Source organism: Amblyomma americanum, chromosome 4 (genome assembly GCF_052857255.1).
Source record: "Amblyomma americanum isolate KBUSLIRL-KWMA chromosome 4, ASM5285725v1, whole genome shotgun sequence".
Classification (NCBI taxonomy): domain Eukaryota; kingdom Metazoa; phylum Arthropoda; class Arachnida; order Ixodida; family Ixodidae; genus Amblyomma; species Amblyomma americanum.
In genome coordinates, this window is record NC_135500.1 from 156,207,610 (window position 1) to 156,223,326 (window position 15,717).

At 46.4% G+C, this 15,717-nt stretch overlaps 1 protein-coding gene and 1 pseudogene across 13 annotated transcripts in view; both read left to right on the top strand.

Annotated features, from left to right (window-relative positions):
- Positions 1-15,717, top strand: part of pds5 (cohesin associated factor B pds5) — a 78,467-nt gene that overhangs the window by 33,228 nt on the left and 29,522 nt on the right. For 7 of the 13 annotated variants that reach the window (XM_077662104.1, XM_077662111.1, XM_077662108.1 and 4 more), the window contains exons 13-16: positions 1,390-1,513; positions 5,718-5,873; positions 5,924-6,004; positions 11,585-11,718. In XM_077662104.1, coding sequence (XP_077518230.1) covers positions 1,390-1,513; positions 5,718-5,873; positions 5,924-6,004; positions 11,585-11,718 — 495 coding nt within the window. The remainder of the gene's footprint in view (positions 1-1,389; positions 1,514-5,717; positions 5,874-5,923; positions 6,005-11,584; positions 11,719-15,717) is intronic. The other 6 variants (XM_077662105.1, XM_077662112.1, XM_077662107.1 and 3 more) reach the window with 1 other exon arrangement.
- LOC144127693 (uncharacterized) lies at positions 7,737-9,045 on the top strand (annotated as a pseudogene).

A 15,717-nucleotide genomic window follows, 5' to 3' on the forward strand; every position in this document is an offset into this window, starting at 1 on the left:
TGTTGGGAAATTCCATGGCCCAGATTCTTAAAAGGTACTATGCACTCAAGTGCTAGAAACTTCATTTTCTACATCAGCGAATGATTGTTCCTCTCGCAATTGCCTCTGCAATTTTTTTTTGTATCAAAAGGTGCTTTTTAGCCCGTGAGTTTGCAGTTTGAATGTATGGCTTGTTTGTGGCACCAAGAACTGGACTGGACAAGTGGGCTGTGCAGCCCATGCCGCCTGCACTTACAGTAGACTTGCAATAATTCGAACCCAAATAATTTGCATTTTCGGTTTATTCAAACAAATTTCAAGATTTCTGGTTTGTTGGGTATGTTTTCAATGCATTTTAGAACCGCCTCGTTTGTACTGCAGTTTCTCTTAATTCAAACTTGTCTTGCTCTAACTCTCCCGGCGCACGAAAGAGTGGCAGCTGAGGCGAGATACGTCAGGTTTGCGACACTACATGAGCTGAAAATACAGTTCCTGCAACTGATTAACTTTGACGTGGTCTGAATGGGGGCTGTATTGACGTCCGATTCGCACTCCAGGTGACCAGAAGTGCTCCGTCATTTCGTAGTTCTTCTTTTTCTGAATTTCATTACGAGCCCGCGGCGCATCAGCGAGCCAAGCCTAGCTGTGTACTATTGCGGACGCTGATTGGCACATCACTGGACTTTTTTTTTTTTGGGAGGGGTCTCGCAGTTCTGCCACAAATGTATGTTCCTCTCGCATCCGTGGATGTGGTCCTGTGTGCTGAAAATGCACGCTAATCATTTGCTTGTCATATATGTGGCGAAGCCTTTTTAAATGGATGCCGTTGATTGGAAGGGCTCTCCACCACCACTGCATCGCATCTGTGAAGGAGGCTACGGATGGTATATTTTGGAGCTTTGATATTGCATACAGTGAGCATGCAGGACAGCAAGACATAATTGTGAAAAATTGGCGATGACCATTGCCTTTTTTTTCATCAATTAGATATGCTGCGATGCGAAACATTTTATTGAAAGTTTTTTTGTAGCCATTCAATCGGATAATTTGGACCCTTTTTCTTGAGTCCCGTCAGGTTCCAATTAATGTTGGGTTACTCTTTTGAAGACTGCTGGTGTAAGTAACAGATCAGTGCCTTTCACTCACATTTTATGTTGTGCTATTGCTTACAGCTATGTTTGCATTTAGAAAAGGTTCCAAAATATTATTTGGATTCATAAATATCCATAGTCTTGGATCATATTAAGGTGTACTAAGAATTCAACAAAGATTTCTAGTCCCTTGAAGTTTGGATTAATCAGCGACTACTATCATGTGCACAATAGTGAGATGGTGATGGACAATAGCGCATGGTGTATGACAAGTTAAGTGATGCGAGAGTGTACTCATAATTTGTTCACTGTGGTGCAGGCGCCTGCTGCCCGTGGTGCAGAACTTTGTGGAGAATGGCACCGTCAAGCAGGCCAAGTATGCAGTGGCCTGCCTCAATGTTATTGTGGGGAACAAGGAACGTGTCTTCGGCCAGGTCATCGATGTGAGCACCCTGCCTTTTTCCTCATTGGGCACTTGCTGTGAAAGACATTACCACTGTGGTGGACAGTGACTACCATGCTTGGAAACAAGTTTCAAAAGTGCCATTTATTTTGAAAGAAGTTAGGACGGCGCTAAAACGACAAAGACAAAGAGGCACGAACACAACAGGACGGGCGCCTCTCTGTTCGTGCCTCTTTGTCTTTGTCGTTTTAGCGCCGTCCTAACTTCTTTCAAGATATGAACCAACTAGCCCAAATCAAAGTACTTCTTGACCATTTATTTTGTTGTTTACATCCTTTAGTTTACGATTATGATTGCTCAAGCAAAGATGCAGCTAGAGGAGTGTCACTCAGTGAGGCAGAGAGATGGGCTAGTTGGTCGCTGGAGCTTGTGCACATATTTTCAGTACATTAAAAACCGTAGGGGACACTTAAGTTCCGCCTTAACGGTGTGATGCGATAGTGTTAATGCGTTAATGTCCATATATGCGGAATTGGTCATTCCATACTTTAGATTCATAGATCTATGGAAATACTCGCATTATTCCTGGTGCAGCGGAGCTACGGTTAAGCGATGTGTCACTGCCATGTGATGGCAGGTGCTGCCAGTGATGGGGTTTTGGAGACCTAGATTGCTCTTCCCGATCAATCTCTGGTAACCAGTCATTGATTTAACTGCCACCTGCCACAGTGGGCAGTTCGCTCACAATCCGGTGGGCAGGTTATGACGACATCATATGGTCAAGTGACCTAGGTGGCCCACCTAAGATGCTGCTTTTGGGATTTTTCACTCACACCACTGACAGCGTCAACTCTGGATTTTCCACTGAACAGGACCCTTAGTGCTATTGCGTTGAAAGTGAGATCACCTACATGCAGCGCTTGTCTTTCGTGTCTTCCTCTTGGTGTCCCCTGTCGCAGCGCTTTCGAAAGTTTTCCCACATGCAGGAGGATCAGTGTTCATGTTTTGTCCTGCATACATATACCGCATTTACTGGAATCTAGGCCAACCACAAATCTAAGCCGACCCCCTAAAGTCTGAAGCCAAATATATATATATATATATATATATATATATATATATATATATATATATATATATATATATATATATATATATATATATATATATATATATTACCTCGAAAGTAGGCTGAACAAAAAAAGCGAGGACAGTGCTCACAAAACGCAAATAACATTTATTGAATCTGAACGTGCAGAGCTCATTCAACGTCGTCGTCGCTGCTAGACTCGTCGCAGTGTTCCTTGTCACTGTCAACTTCAAACAGTGCACTATGTTTGGTACAAGCGCATTAGATATGCTGCACTTTTTAAAGGCGCGCACGATCAAAGTACCTGGGATGTTGTCCCACACTGCAGCTACCCAGCCCGCCAGTTGCGATAGCGATGCACGTTTGGTGCGGTCCGTTGCCGTTAGCATGTGGTCTTCGTCAGTCAACCAGTCCGTGTAATATTTCCGTAGACGATCCTCGAAAGGTTTGTTGATGCAGACATCAAGTGGCTGCAACTGGCCCGTCATGCCGCACGGTATGACAGCAAGGTCCGTCTTAGCTTGGGCGAGCGCAGCCTTCACGTTGTCGGTCAAGTGCCCACGGTAAGAGTCGACGAAAAGGACCGAGTTCTTTGTCAAAAGGGCTCCTGGATGCCGTCGCCACACAATCTTAACCCACTCTTCCACCATTGCACCCGTTATCCACCCGTTCTCATTTACCCGCACAATGACATTTCTTGGGAAAGTAAGTTTCTCAAGCAGGCAGTGTCTTCCTTTTAAATATCATATAAGGAGGGAGGTTATGTCCATCAGCTCTGCAGCACAGCATCACAGCTGCTCGCTGCTTCTCGTAGCCTGCAGAGCGCACCTTCACCTCCTTGGCACCATTTTCATTCACGGTGTACGCCACTGGCATATCAAAATACACAGCCCTCTGGTCTGCATTGCCGATTTTCCCAAGATTGTACCCTGCCGCTTCTCTCTTTCTTGGCTTGTAGGGCTGAAAAGCTACCAGCTTTTCTTCGAAATCGCTTGGCAGCTTCTGGGTGATTGAAGTGCGATGTCGGAGGCTGAAGCCGAAGCGCTTCATGAATTTCTGAAGCCAGCCCCGGCTGTCTTTGAAATCCTTTGGCGTTAGACCTCGCTCCCTCGGAAGCTCCCTAGCTTTTGCTTGGAGCACTTCTGTTGTCACTGGAAGGGCAGCTGCTCTCTGCGTCCGAACAAAGTCGGCCAAAACTGTCTCCACTTCGTGGTGATGGCCTTTCTTTGGTTCGCTAAATGCCATTCTCGTTACGGCGCATGCAAAAAGCTGCTGTCGTTGTCCCCTCCAGTGACGGATGTTTTTGTCGTCGACACCGAAGTTTTGCCCGGCTTGAAGGTTCGACGATGCCTCTGCGGCTATCACAACTTTTCGCTTGAAAGCGGCACTGTAGTGGCATCTCCTGCTTGGTGCCATCGCAATAACGCCACGCTGATACGGCCGACACGACACAGGTCAAAATGCCGACCTCGCTTGTGTACGGTTGGCTACTGGCACGGCTAGTAGCGGCTGTGATACTGACTTTTCTGCACCATAGTTAGCAGTTTCATTGAAGACCTGGCGCGTTTTTTAAAATCCTCGAATCTAAGCTGACCCTAGAGTTTGGAATATGACTATTTGAAAAAAAAAAAAAAAAAAACTATCGGCCCAGATTTGAATAAATACGGTATGTGTTCCTCACTATGTCCTGCATCTTACTTTTAATGAGCTGAAAATGTGTACACAAATACGATGCAACCATTTAGGTGCTAGGCGTGCAAGCAATGGGGATGGCATGAGCATGCCAACGTGAGCATGCTTAGGTTGAGCAACGTGTGCAAGCATGATGCCAACAGCTGGCAGACACACATTACAGTGTCAAGCATAAGACCCCTCACGAATCTGCCTAAAATCATGGATCTCAGCATCTTTCACAGAATTTTGTATGAGCAGCGACATTCTCTTGTTTTGATGTTATTTTTGTCGTGGGCATCAGTAGGAATGACATTATGATGGGGATGGGATTAATTGACTGTATTTTCGCAAATGTAACGAGAGTGGAGAATTTCAGGAAAATAAAAAATAATATTAAGATGTAATGAGAGCTGAGACTGCTCCAGGGAACTACGGCTGAGAGCTATGGCTGAACATGGTGCCGTGTTTCTTGTCATCAACATTATTCGTCACAAAATCGAGCGCAGTGACGCTGTCTCACATCTCGGCGGACACCTGAACCGCACCATAATGGAAGGGATAAAGGAGGGAATGAAAGACGAAAGGACGAAAGAGGTGCCACAGTGATGGGCTCCGGATTTCGACCACCTGGGGATGTTTAACTTGCAATGACAGCGCATGGGCGCCTTTGCGAAACGCTGCCACCTTGGTCGGGTTCGGAGTACCCGGGTTCGAACCCGACCGTGGCGGCAGCGTTTCGATGGTGGTGAAACACAAATGCGACCGTGTGCTGTGCAGTGTCTTTGCATGTTAAAGATCCCAAGTTGGTCGAAGTTATTCCGGAGCCCTCCACTGCGGCACCTCTTTTTTCCTTTCTTATTTCATTCCCTCTTCTGCCGAGATGTGCAGGATTGATTCGGCATGCTCATTACAGTTGGATCCAAAGCAGAAACATTCTGTGAAGACCCTGACTTCATTTGCCTTACGAGATGCGGGTTAAGCCTTTCAATTTGACATTCTGTTGAAAGATGTTGCGCTCAAACAATTTGCAGTACTTTTTAATGCTTAATGTCATCATCATTTATCCCCACCGTATCAGGCATTCTTCCTGCTATATAAGGACGGAAATGGCTGCAGCCTTTGTGGATGCTTGACGTTAGGACAGGAGAAGCGTTGACATGCTGTGACGTGTACACAGTGAATGATGTTCTAGCCAGACTAGGAAGACCCATGTGAAGCCGAATCGAAAGTTGCTTCAGGGTTATGCAGAAGTGTTCCTGCTTCATTTTTGCGAGTAGCTAACTCAGCTGTGCATCAGAATCAGGCGGTTACGTAGATGTGTAAAAAAGACTTAATTAAAGGAGACTCGACTGCAAACCATTACCACAGCACAATAGCCTCTGGTGCACTGATTCGAGTATCTGTAGAGCGAAATAATACGAATTATGCACATATTGTGTTTGATGTGCTGGATCATGTTGCCCTGCAATGTGTCTTGCAGCACCTGAAACAGCACTTCACACTGGATTCGGCGTATTTCCGGACGGCACTAGTGTCTATGGGTCACATTGCACTGCTGTGCCCAGATATGTTTGGCAGCCATGTGAAGAGTATAGTCTCCAAGGTGGTGGTCAAGGACCTCATCATGACAGATCGGGTAAGTGCTGGATTTTTCCATGGACTTTGCATGTACTGTATGTGTGACAGTTGACTGTGCAGGAGGAGCCGCGCATTTCGGAGTCAACATGGTGCGAGTTTGAGGCCCTGCCCGAGGAGACCAAGGTCAAGGTGAGTGCTTCTGCTTATGCTGATTCCAGAGGTAGGTCTCCAGATCTTGAATGTCAGGGAATAGGCCCGCACGAGGAGAGTACAAGTGAGCAATCTTAAAAAGACACTGAGGAGAACTCTTGTCATTTTTTTTTTTTTTGTTAGCAAAATCTGATAGTTCGGCATTTCATGGCTTTGTTGCCGCTTGTCCGGGTGCGAAAGATGCATTTATTTCAAAGAAATTTTGATTCGAAGATGAAAAAGTTTTTCCCACCGCTCTGATTCAAACTCAGGGAACTCTTATGACGCCACGGCAACTCTTATGACGTCTCAGAACGGAGTGACGTGATACGTGACGTAAACGCAGACTCCGTGATTTCTGACGGCTAGCGGTGCGGTGCGCAACCTTCCTTTGCCAGCCTCAGAGATTCGTGGCTTCCATGAAGTAAGGAAAATTCCTCCAAGGTGGCGCCTCTTGTCCTAGGAAGTCATCACGCTTGTACTTGCGAGATTGGCCTGTGGCGGCGACACCTGTATTTTGGTTCTTGCTATTTTCTACATTACAAGAGCTTTGTTTTCAGTAAGAGTGGTGTTTTTGTGATCAGGAGCTGCTATTCTATCGATACAAGCCAACTTCAATTTCTCCTCAGTGTCCCTTTAAAGAGGGACATGGGTCTTTGCGGCCGAAAAATTGCGAAAAAATCAGTTTTTGAATTTTGGATTATTCGTGACTGTGAGGTCATTCTGTATATGTGGGTGAAGTTTCAAATCGGAGAAACCCATAGTTTTTCAGAAAAAGCCAAATAATGGGAGTATTCTGACTGAAAGTCTCGCGAAAGAACCTCGAAAATGCTCATTTTGCGCCGCGCACCATTTTCAAATGACGTTCCGGAAAGCCGCCATCTTGGTCTCATTTGAAAGAGCGTCTCTTCCTCTTTCTCTGCATCGGAGCTGCACGCACAGTGTCGCTTTGTTAGCCATGAAAAGAAGAAAAAGGAAAGACGGAATCTCGCTGTGGTCGTTGCCTGTCACGTGTCAAAACCGGCGCAGCTCATTGGCCCGTGCCATTTTGTTAGGGTCTGCGCTCCCGATGGACGCGACGCCATTTTGAAAAAAGTCAGCCTGATTTCGGAAGTGAGCTATGTCTCCACCATACCGGAAGTTCCGCATTGTGCACAAGTTCGGTAAAAGGCGTAAAAAGCCTTCTAGCAAGCATAAGGATGCAGTGGAAGGTCGTCTGTGCGCTCTCGAAGCAGGTGATCGAAGCGAGACAGTTGAAAGTGTCGCGACAGGCGTCTCCGCGGCCGATTCCGATGACACGGGTGGCCGCCAGCAATGAACGCGCGTTGACACGACGTTTATGAGCCCCCAAGATTTGGAGCGACTACAAGAATGAGCTGACGCCCGAATTTCAGAGCTCTCTTCTATATCTGCGACCGAGCGCAAGCTGCAGGCTCTTCGCACTGAGAGGCGACACAGGCCCGGCGGCGACGGCAGCGGCAACGTACACGATCGTCGATCTGTCAGCAATCAACCGGCTGCTCGAAAAAACCGTATGCCGCCAGTGCGGTGGCGACGTGTCCATCCAGAAAAGCACTCGTGAATACGGTGTTGCTGTACAGTCGTGCTTGGACTGTTCTGTTTGCGGAGGTGTCGTGCGCGAGTGGAATTCCCAGCGTCTGCCTGGAAGTGCAAAGTGCAATCCCTTCCAGGTAAATATTTTTGCTGCCTGGGCTGCACTAACTACAGGGAACGGCCAAACAGCACTGAATGACTTTTTTTCAACCATGGGAATCTCCCACAGGGGTCTTCACAACAAGACCTACCAAGCACACCTCTAGTCTAAGTTGAAGCCTGCTGCGATGCTAGCTGCTGAAAGTCTGCTGACTGATTGTGCTTCCTCAGTGAAAGAACTATACAGAGAACTGAATTTTGGTAATCCCAGAAATATCGCAGTCTGTTTCGATGGAACGTGGATGACGAGAGGGCACCAGTCCCACATTGGTGTGGGCTCTGTCATAGAGCTTTTTTCAGGCTATGTGTTAGACTATGTAGTGCTGTGCAACTACTGCCTTGGCTGCAAAAATGCACCCAAAGAGGAGGACCCCCAGTACAACGCATGGAAGGCACAGCATGTATGCAAAAAGAATACAGATTCAAAATCCGGGCAGATGGAGGTGGATGCAGCTCTGATGCTCTTCCAACGATCATTGGAGCGGCACGGCCTGCACTACACCACAATGCTCTGCGATGGAGATAGCAAGCATTTTCGTGCGGTAGAGGAAGCAAAGGTATATGGTTTTATACCAGTTGAAAAAGAAGATTGTACAAATCATGTACAAAAGCGGATGGGCAGTGCTTTGCGCAATCTTCTCCAAAAGCACAAAGCAGAGGATTGTGAAAGGTTGAGTGGTAAAGGTCGACTGACTGCAGACCTTATCACCAAACTCAGCAATTACTAGGGTTGGGCACTAAAATCTAATGCAGGCAATGTCGAGCAAATGCATCGGGCAGTAATGGCCACATATTATCATGAAACGTCGATCGACAAGCGCCCAAACCATGGCCTATGCCCACAAGGCACCAACTCGTGGTGCAAACAGAATGCTGCGATTGCAAGGGGACAGCAGCCACCGAAACACCGTTACAATCTGCCCGACTATGTCAGCCAAGCATTGCTACCTGCGTACAAGCGCCTTGCACACAAAGACTTACTCAGCAGATGCCAGCGAGGACAAATGCAGAATGCAAATGAGGCACTGCATTCAGTGATTTGGCCCTTGATGCCTAAGACAAAGCATGCTTCGCTGATATCTGTTGAAGCGGCTGTTGCTGAGGCAGTCATGCGGTTTAATTCTGGGACACAGGAGGCTGCGTCACGCATTCTGCAAGAGCTCCAAGTGGAACAAAACCACATAGCCAGTTAGAGGGCACAGGAGAAAGACTCTCGCCGAGCTATAGGCTCCGAGCGGAAGCATGCAGCCTCAGCCTGCTTCATCTCTGCCGCAAAGCGACGTCACCAAAGAAAAACTGATGAACATTACTCGCCTGGGGCATTCTGAAGCTAGACGCTACTTTTTTTGCACAACTGTGCATAAAGAAAGCATCGAAAGCATTGTAATTTGTTTTTTGCAATTTTCTCAGTTCGATTATTTTCGTCACATGGCAGTCTACTGACAAGCCTATCTCTGCTTCTGCTCATCAAAGTTTGGTAACTTTTGTGTTGTTTAGTAGCTAAATAGGTGGTGATTGCAATAAGGGTTTCAGATGGTAGCTAGGTGTAAACACAAATTTGTTATTTGCTAAAATTAACATTAACTAAAATTTCAGTTCTTCAACCACAACTTTGTATGACCACAACTTTTGAACTAGAAGAGCTAGAAACATGCTATTACCCTTGTTGCAATCCTTGATCCTTCTAGAATCTAGCAACATACAGATTATGAGAATCTGTTCAGCAGCTTTCTCTAAAACCCTGTCAGAAGCTCTTCTCATAAAAAACTACAAACAATAGAAAGAAAAAAAATTGTAGAAACTAATTTCATATTTGAGATCACCATGCTGAAATATATGTACCTACAAATTTTCATGGCAGTAACTTCAATATTAAAAATTTTTTCACAAAGGCCCATGTCCCCCTTTAAGTGCAGCTGAAACATTAGTGCTACGTGCTCTCGAAAGTCTTAACTGCAATTTTTTGGAGCGGTTTTACACATAGGCAATTTGCAAGTGGCATATTTTATTAAGCAGTAACCTGGATGTACTGAATTTCCATGTAGTGAATTCCTCAATATTATGAAGTTTTGTTCTGGTTTGTAGCTTCACCGGGATGGCATTGCGGTGCGTGCGGAACTCAAAGCAGTAAATGCATGACGATATGATCACAAGGTCTGTAGCCAGTGGAGAAATGGAAGGCAGCACTCAACCCTGCCTTCCACACTCGTGTGTGGCCTGTATGACTAGCAGCAAACCAAAGTGCAAATGGTTCTGTAGTTAGGGATTCCAGCACGGCGCACTCCCCGGAGTTTGTCCAGAATAAAGCCCCTCAATAACTAAGGGGGCTTTAATCAAAAGTTTGCTCTCGCACTACCTGCCCCTTGTCCGAGGAAGGGACCACCAGTGTGAACGAGGCCTTTCGGAAATCAATTATACATTTATTTTAATACGAGATTATTGTCTGACGATAAATTGGCAACAGGGTTAATCCTTTTATGATAAACTGACTCTATTCAAAGCACTTTCGCTGCAGCTTTAATCCAAAGCATGCTAGGCGCGCAGTGACACTGGGTGAATGGTGGCAACTATGGTGTGTATTGCGCCAGTGCCCGAGACTGATGAGTGGCGCTTCGCTGCAAGGAAACTCACCTTTGGCGTGGGTGCACCCCATTCTAGCTTTTGCGAAACTTAATTTTTGTGAGTTTTTTTCTTTCTGATGTGATCGACGAGCGCACAAGACTAATTAGCAGCGCTCAGGCACACCATGTGTCCGTGGTTTCAGGCGGAGTCTAGTGTGCGGGATAGCGCCTCCATGGTGGTACTGAGTGTAGTCATCGTCCATTACCTTTCCGCAGATGACCCGTGCTTCCAGAATTTTGCATCGATGAAACAGTTATTTTGGCTGGCATTTTTTAAATGCAATAACCATGACACTTAAATAAGAGCAATAGCTAAGAGCAGATAACTACGGGGCTTCCAAGGGAAGGTGAATGTGGGTGAGAGAGAGAGGGTTGGCCAATAAGATACGAAAATTTGTTGGGGTAGGATGGCTGGCACTGAGCCAAGCTCATTGCAGAGGATGATGATGGTCTTCAGCATGCCTGCAGTTCTCAGCTTTGGTTCCTGCAAACATCACAGCTTCAAAATTTGACCAGGCTGCTTGACATGTGATGTCTGCTTCACTCGCTCACGATTTCGTAATTGGCAACCATGGCACGTAACTCTTGGCACTGGATACACCGAATTAAGGCACTTAGACGATTTGTTGCTTCAGTTGAGTTAGGCAGTGGTGCAAAGGTGGCGTGGTTCTACTAACAGTGGAGCAGTTTACCACAGCAGGTGTGCATTTAAAGTGACTAGAAGTTGACTGCATCACAGTTGTTGCATAATTCAGGGATATAAAGGAGACTTTTTAACTTAAGAGCGTTTAAGGCCCCATTCTCCTGAAAAACCAGTGTCTGTGTTGTCGGTGGCGGCATTGTGAGTGAAAAACCACGAGCATAGCCCTGGCAGGTGGTTCCCAGAGCTCAACCTAGGAGGCAGGCGGGCCACTTAGGTCACGTGGCCTTGCGGCGTCATCTTAACCTGCCCACCGGATAGTGAGCAGACTGCTCACCATGACAGGTGGCAGTTAAATGAATGATTGGTCGCTCGGGAAGAGCAACCTGGGTCGCGCAAGACCCATCGCCGGAAGAACCTGCCATCGCAGGGCAGTGGCGCATCGCTTAACCGCTGCACCACTGCGGTAGGAGTAGAGTGAGGACAACCAGGAATCTATGAATGTAAAGTGGACAATGACCTGCATATATGGGAATTAACACATTACGCTATCGCGCCATACCCTAAAGGCAGAGCTTAAATGTCCCCTCCTATTTTTGTTTGCAGATTGAAGGCATGAAGATGATGGTCCGCTGGCTGCTGGGACTGCGCACAGCTTCAGCTTCGGCTGGCTCCACGCTGCGGCTGCTGGTCACAGTCATCAGCCATGGTGGAGACCTCATGGAGAAGGAACATGCCTCGTACATTCTCTCCCTGCCTCTCCTGTTTTCCACTTTCACCAGAAACTTGTACTGAGTGGTGGTTTGCGTTGCCTTGCCATTTTTTTTTTTTTGGGGGGGGGGGGGGGGGGGGGGGGGGGTTACTTATTCACAGCACCTTACAGGCATTTAGACAGGATACTGTGCAAGGGAGTTGAGTTAAAAAGAAAAGATTGCGAAACATACTTTTGGAACGAAGTAATGAATGAAGTGATGCAAAAAGTGCAACATATCAAAAATAGCTGAAGGGAAGGCCAGGAATACTGCAGGCCAAGGTACCGAAGAAAAAAACATAAAAATAGAAACGTGTATTAGCACAGCTTAATTCCCAAGCAGCACAAGTAATTGGCCCAACATTGTAACTGTATTGGCAAAGTTGGCCCTACAAAGGACCAGGATGGGACCATCCTGTTGCAATATTGGGCCGATGAGCTGTGCTGCTTGAATGCAAAGAGAATGCGAAGAGAAGGAAACTACAGCAAAAATGAGTACAAGGCCTAATTGAAATTCGCACACAGTTAAATGTCAATAATTTGACCCTTATTAATTCAGAAATAATGATAATTTGGATTGAGGCACTATAATGCTTGGCTACCTAGTTAAAGGGACTATGCAACAAATAAAAAGTCACTTGTAAATGTTTTCAATGCTTAGAAATGATGCTAAGAACCATTCACACCAAGTATGAGTCTTCAGAACTGAGCCGGAAATTTATCATGAACTTTTAAAAACCGTGTTTTTTTTAAAATTCGTGGGCCGATTGGTGTGCTCGTAGTGACTGATTTTGGAACTAAAATCGTGGAAGAAAGACGTCTCACGACCCATGACGTCGCCAGGCCACCACACGCTCTCATTCGCTGGAGCCATGGCAGCCACAACGTCACGGGCACACTTCCGGTAGCCGTGAAAATCGTCTGCTCGTGCTGCCGCGCGACCCTCTCGGGCAAGCGCCAGCCAGGGCATTGCCTTCGCGCATATGGTTTCAATTTTCTTCTGCCGCCTCCTTCTGTCGGGAGTTCTGGAGCCACTCGCATGGCTCTTTGTGCGCACGCATAGGGCTCGATGCCCATTGCGGCTGTGAAAGCGAGCAGTCGCACCTCGAGGTCTGGGTTTATTACTGCTAATTACCACAGATGACAAGCAAAGAAACCCGACGCGCGCCGCAATCCAGGAAGGAGAAGAGACCGGAGAGATGCCGCCACGCCGCCGACGCTGCTGCTGGGGGGCTAGGAGCGACAACCGGAAGTTGCAAAATAAACATCAGCGGATGACGTATTCATGGGCGGGGCCCAGTCCCAGAGCTGTTACCTTTATTTTTTTTCTGGTGCTCCTCGTGTACGAGTTGAGGGGGAGAGGAGGAGCGTAATTTTTAATCGTCTATATCTTCGCTGTTGTTGATGCTAGCTCAAAAATTCTTGCACTGGGGTGACGAGTGATCGAATGCCTATCTCTCGTCTGCTTTACGTAATCTCAATTTATTGCATAGTCCCTTTAAGGCAAAAGATAAAAGCTTCCCTGTGCTGTGATATCAGTGCATGTTGAAGGACTATAGGTGGTTGAAATTAATCCAAAGCTCTCCACTAGGGCATTTCTCATAGTTAAGCCCCCAATTTTCAGCAGCGAAAAATTTTAAATTCCACAAATTGAGATAAAATAAACTGCAGTATTCTGCAGAACGCCTCCCATGCATCAACACATAAGGCCTTTCGGGCAGCAGCAGCTGCCATGCTGGCGTTTCTTGCTTAGTGTTTTGTGCTGCAGGATTCCGCCCCTGTTTAGCCTTTTTTCTCTTCTCTACTCACACTTTTTTCACTGGCTTTTCTTCTTCTTTGTCAACAGTTCGGGCCATTTTCTTTGTGAGTTTGTATACCTCTTTCTCGCCTGTGCATGCCGCGAGCTTCGCATCAATGGCCCACGGTTGAGATGCTGGCATTTCCTATCAGCACATGAGCCTGGTGGGTGAGCTCAGTGTGGGTACTTCAGAATAGCGGGAAAAATTTGCGCTGTTTCCTTAGCATGGTTTCAGATATAACGTGTTTCCTTAGCATGGTTTCAGATATAACGTGAGGTGCTTTCCAAAGCAGACGAGTTGAGAAAAAAACAAATGCACCATATTTTTGCAAATATGTTGATACAGATGCCAGTATCATGATTCTTCCCATACATGTGCGTGAGTGGGCCCCTGCCTCAGCTGTAGCACTTGATGGGCTAGTTTATTTGAACGGATGGGGGAGAAAGTATGTCAAGGCATCCGCATAACATTGTTTGTTGCCATATTCTACCTTTCATGACAAATCAGACGATTAAATTAATCATAGTCCCATCATTCTTTCCTTCCTACTGATGTCCATGTGCACATTATCATCAGAAAAAGAAAATTTAGACGATCAGTGCGATTCATGTGGCAGACTATGCGTTAGCGTTATTTTTCCCTCCGGATGGAGCAGCCGCTGCCGCTGACTGGTTCAGACCGTGCAAGCCAGTGTCACAATCCAATTCATCAGTCGTCATGTCACATGCCGTACCCTGCTCCATTCTCTTGATCCATTCCAGCAATTACGGTGAGACACGTGATTCCCACTCCATTTTTCGTGATTTGAAAAAACTGCATCATTCCTTAAAGACCAGATATTGTACAAGAAGAGGAGAAAACCGAAGGAGCAAAGTACTATTCGAGTCAAATGAAACACAAACGAAACAACTGAAACGTGAACAAAACAACTGAAACGCGAGCACAAACAATAAAAAATAGAGTGGTGTCATGCCTTAGATGCAAAAGCTAACCGTTCTGGTATTCTGCCTCCCTAGTGTAATACAGCAAAACCCTGCTGTTACGTTATTTACGGGACCGTGGAACAAAACATACCAGCCGGGAAACATAGTAGCCGGGAAGCAAGCGTGAAAAAAAATTAACATCGTTTCCTGGCGTTTTTCTTTTTGCTTTACTTTTAGTTAGGGGAACATATGCTTTTCTGAAAGTTGCAAGGCTTTGTGGCTCTTGCGATTGTTTGCTTGCACAAAAAGCTCTAAATGCCCTGTAATGGTTCTCTGTCTGTCTGAACAGCTGGAGCGGGCGAAGTTTGGGCATGCGTGCTCGTTTCTGCACTATTTTCACTGCGGCCGCTTTAATCCTACTTAGTCGTCATCTATCGGAACCTGGAAATTGCATTATTAAGCTTCAGGTGACAGGAAAAACGCAGATCACAGACATGCCTCGGAAACAACGCAAGCGACTGGGTCTTGAGCATTGCTGCCTGTGTGGCGTTTGTCGCGGCATAGTTTTGTTTTTGCACCTTCAGTCATTGCAGCCCGTGCCACAGCGGCAATGGAGCTACACTAGTACCCCTGTCACACGGGCACTTTCGATCCTCATTGAGTCAATGCTCATCGAACTCGGTGCAGATTGAAAGTTGTCACGTGGCCACTTTAAGCGCAATCGATTTCGATCCTGCTTGACTCAATGCCGATTCCTCAAAGTTCCAAGTTCCTCAGGTTCCAAGCACAGTCAAAAGCACTCGCACTCTCACTCAGCTATAAAAATAAACAATACTTAAAAAAACAGGTCTACAAGTGTTATTGCTGTAATTGAGTAGAATGCAAGACAGACCATTTTAAGGCACTATGCCTGCTTATATGAAAAAACATTTAAAAATAATCTCAACACCACGCTGCAAGCTTCGCCATCAGTGTAAACCAAGTGGCATCTTCCTGCTTGCCGGCACACAAACTGTGTAGCGAGCGTGAGACAGCCGCTCTCATCGATTGCGGGCAAGACCGTCTAGACGATTTGCGGCGCCACAGTGTTCGCGCAGAGGCATTGCAGACGGATTTGGCGGCTGCTGTCCCGACTGCACAGTTTTGCCGTACATCACCATGTTATCGCTGTCGGTGGAACATTTGGCACCACCTAACACATATGATGGAAACTTCTCAGTGAGCATTGAAAATGCCCGTGTAGCACCGAATGTTTCGAGCGTGCCC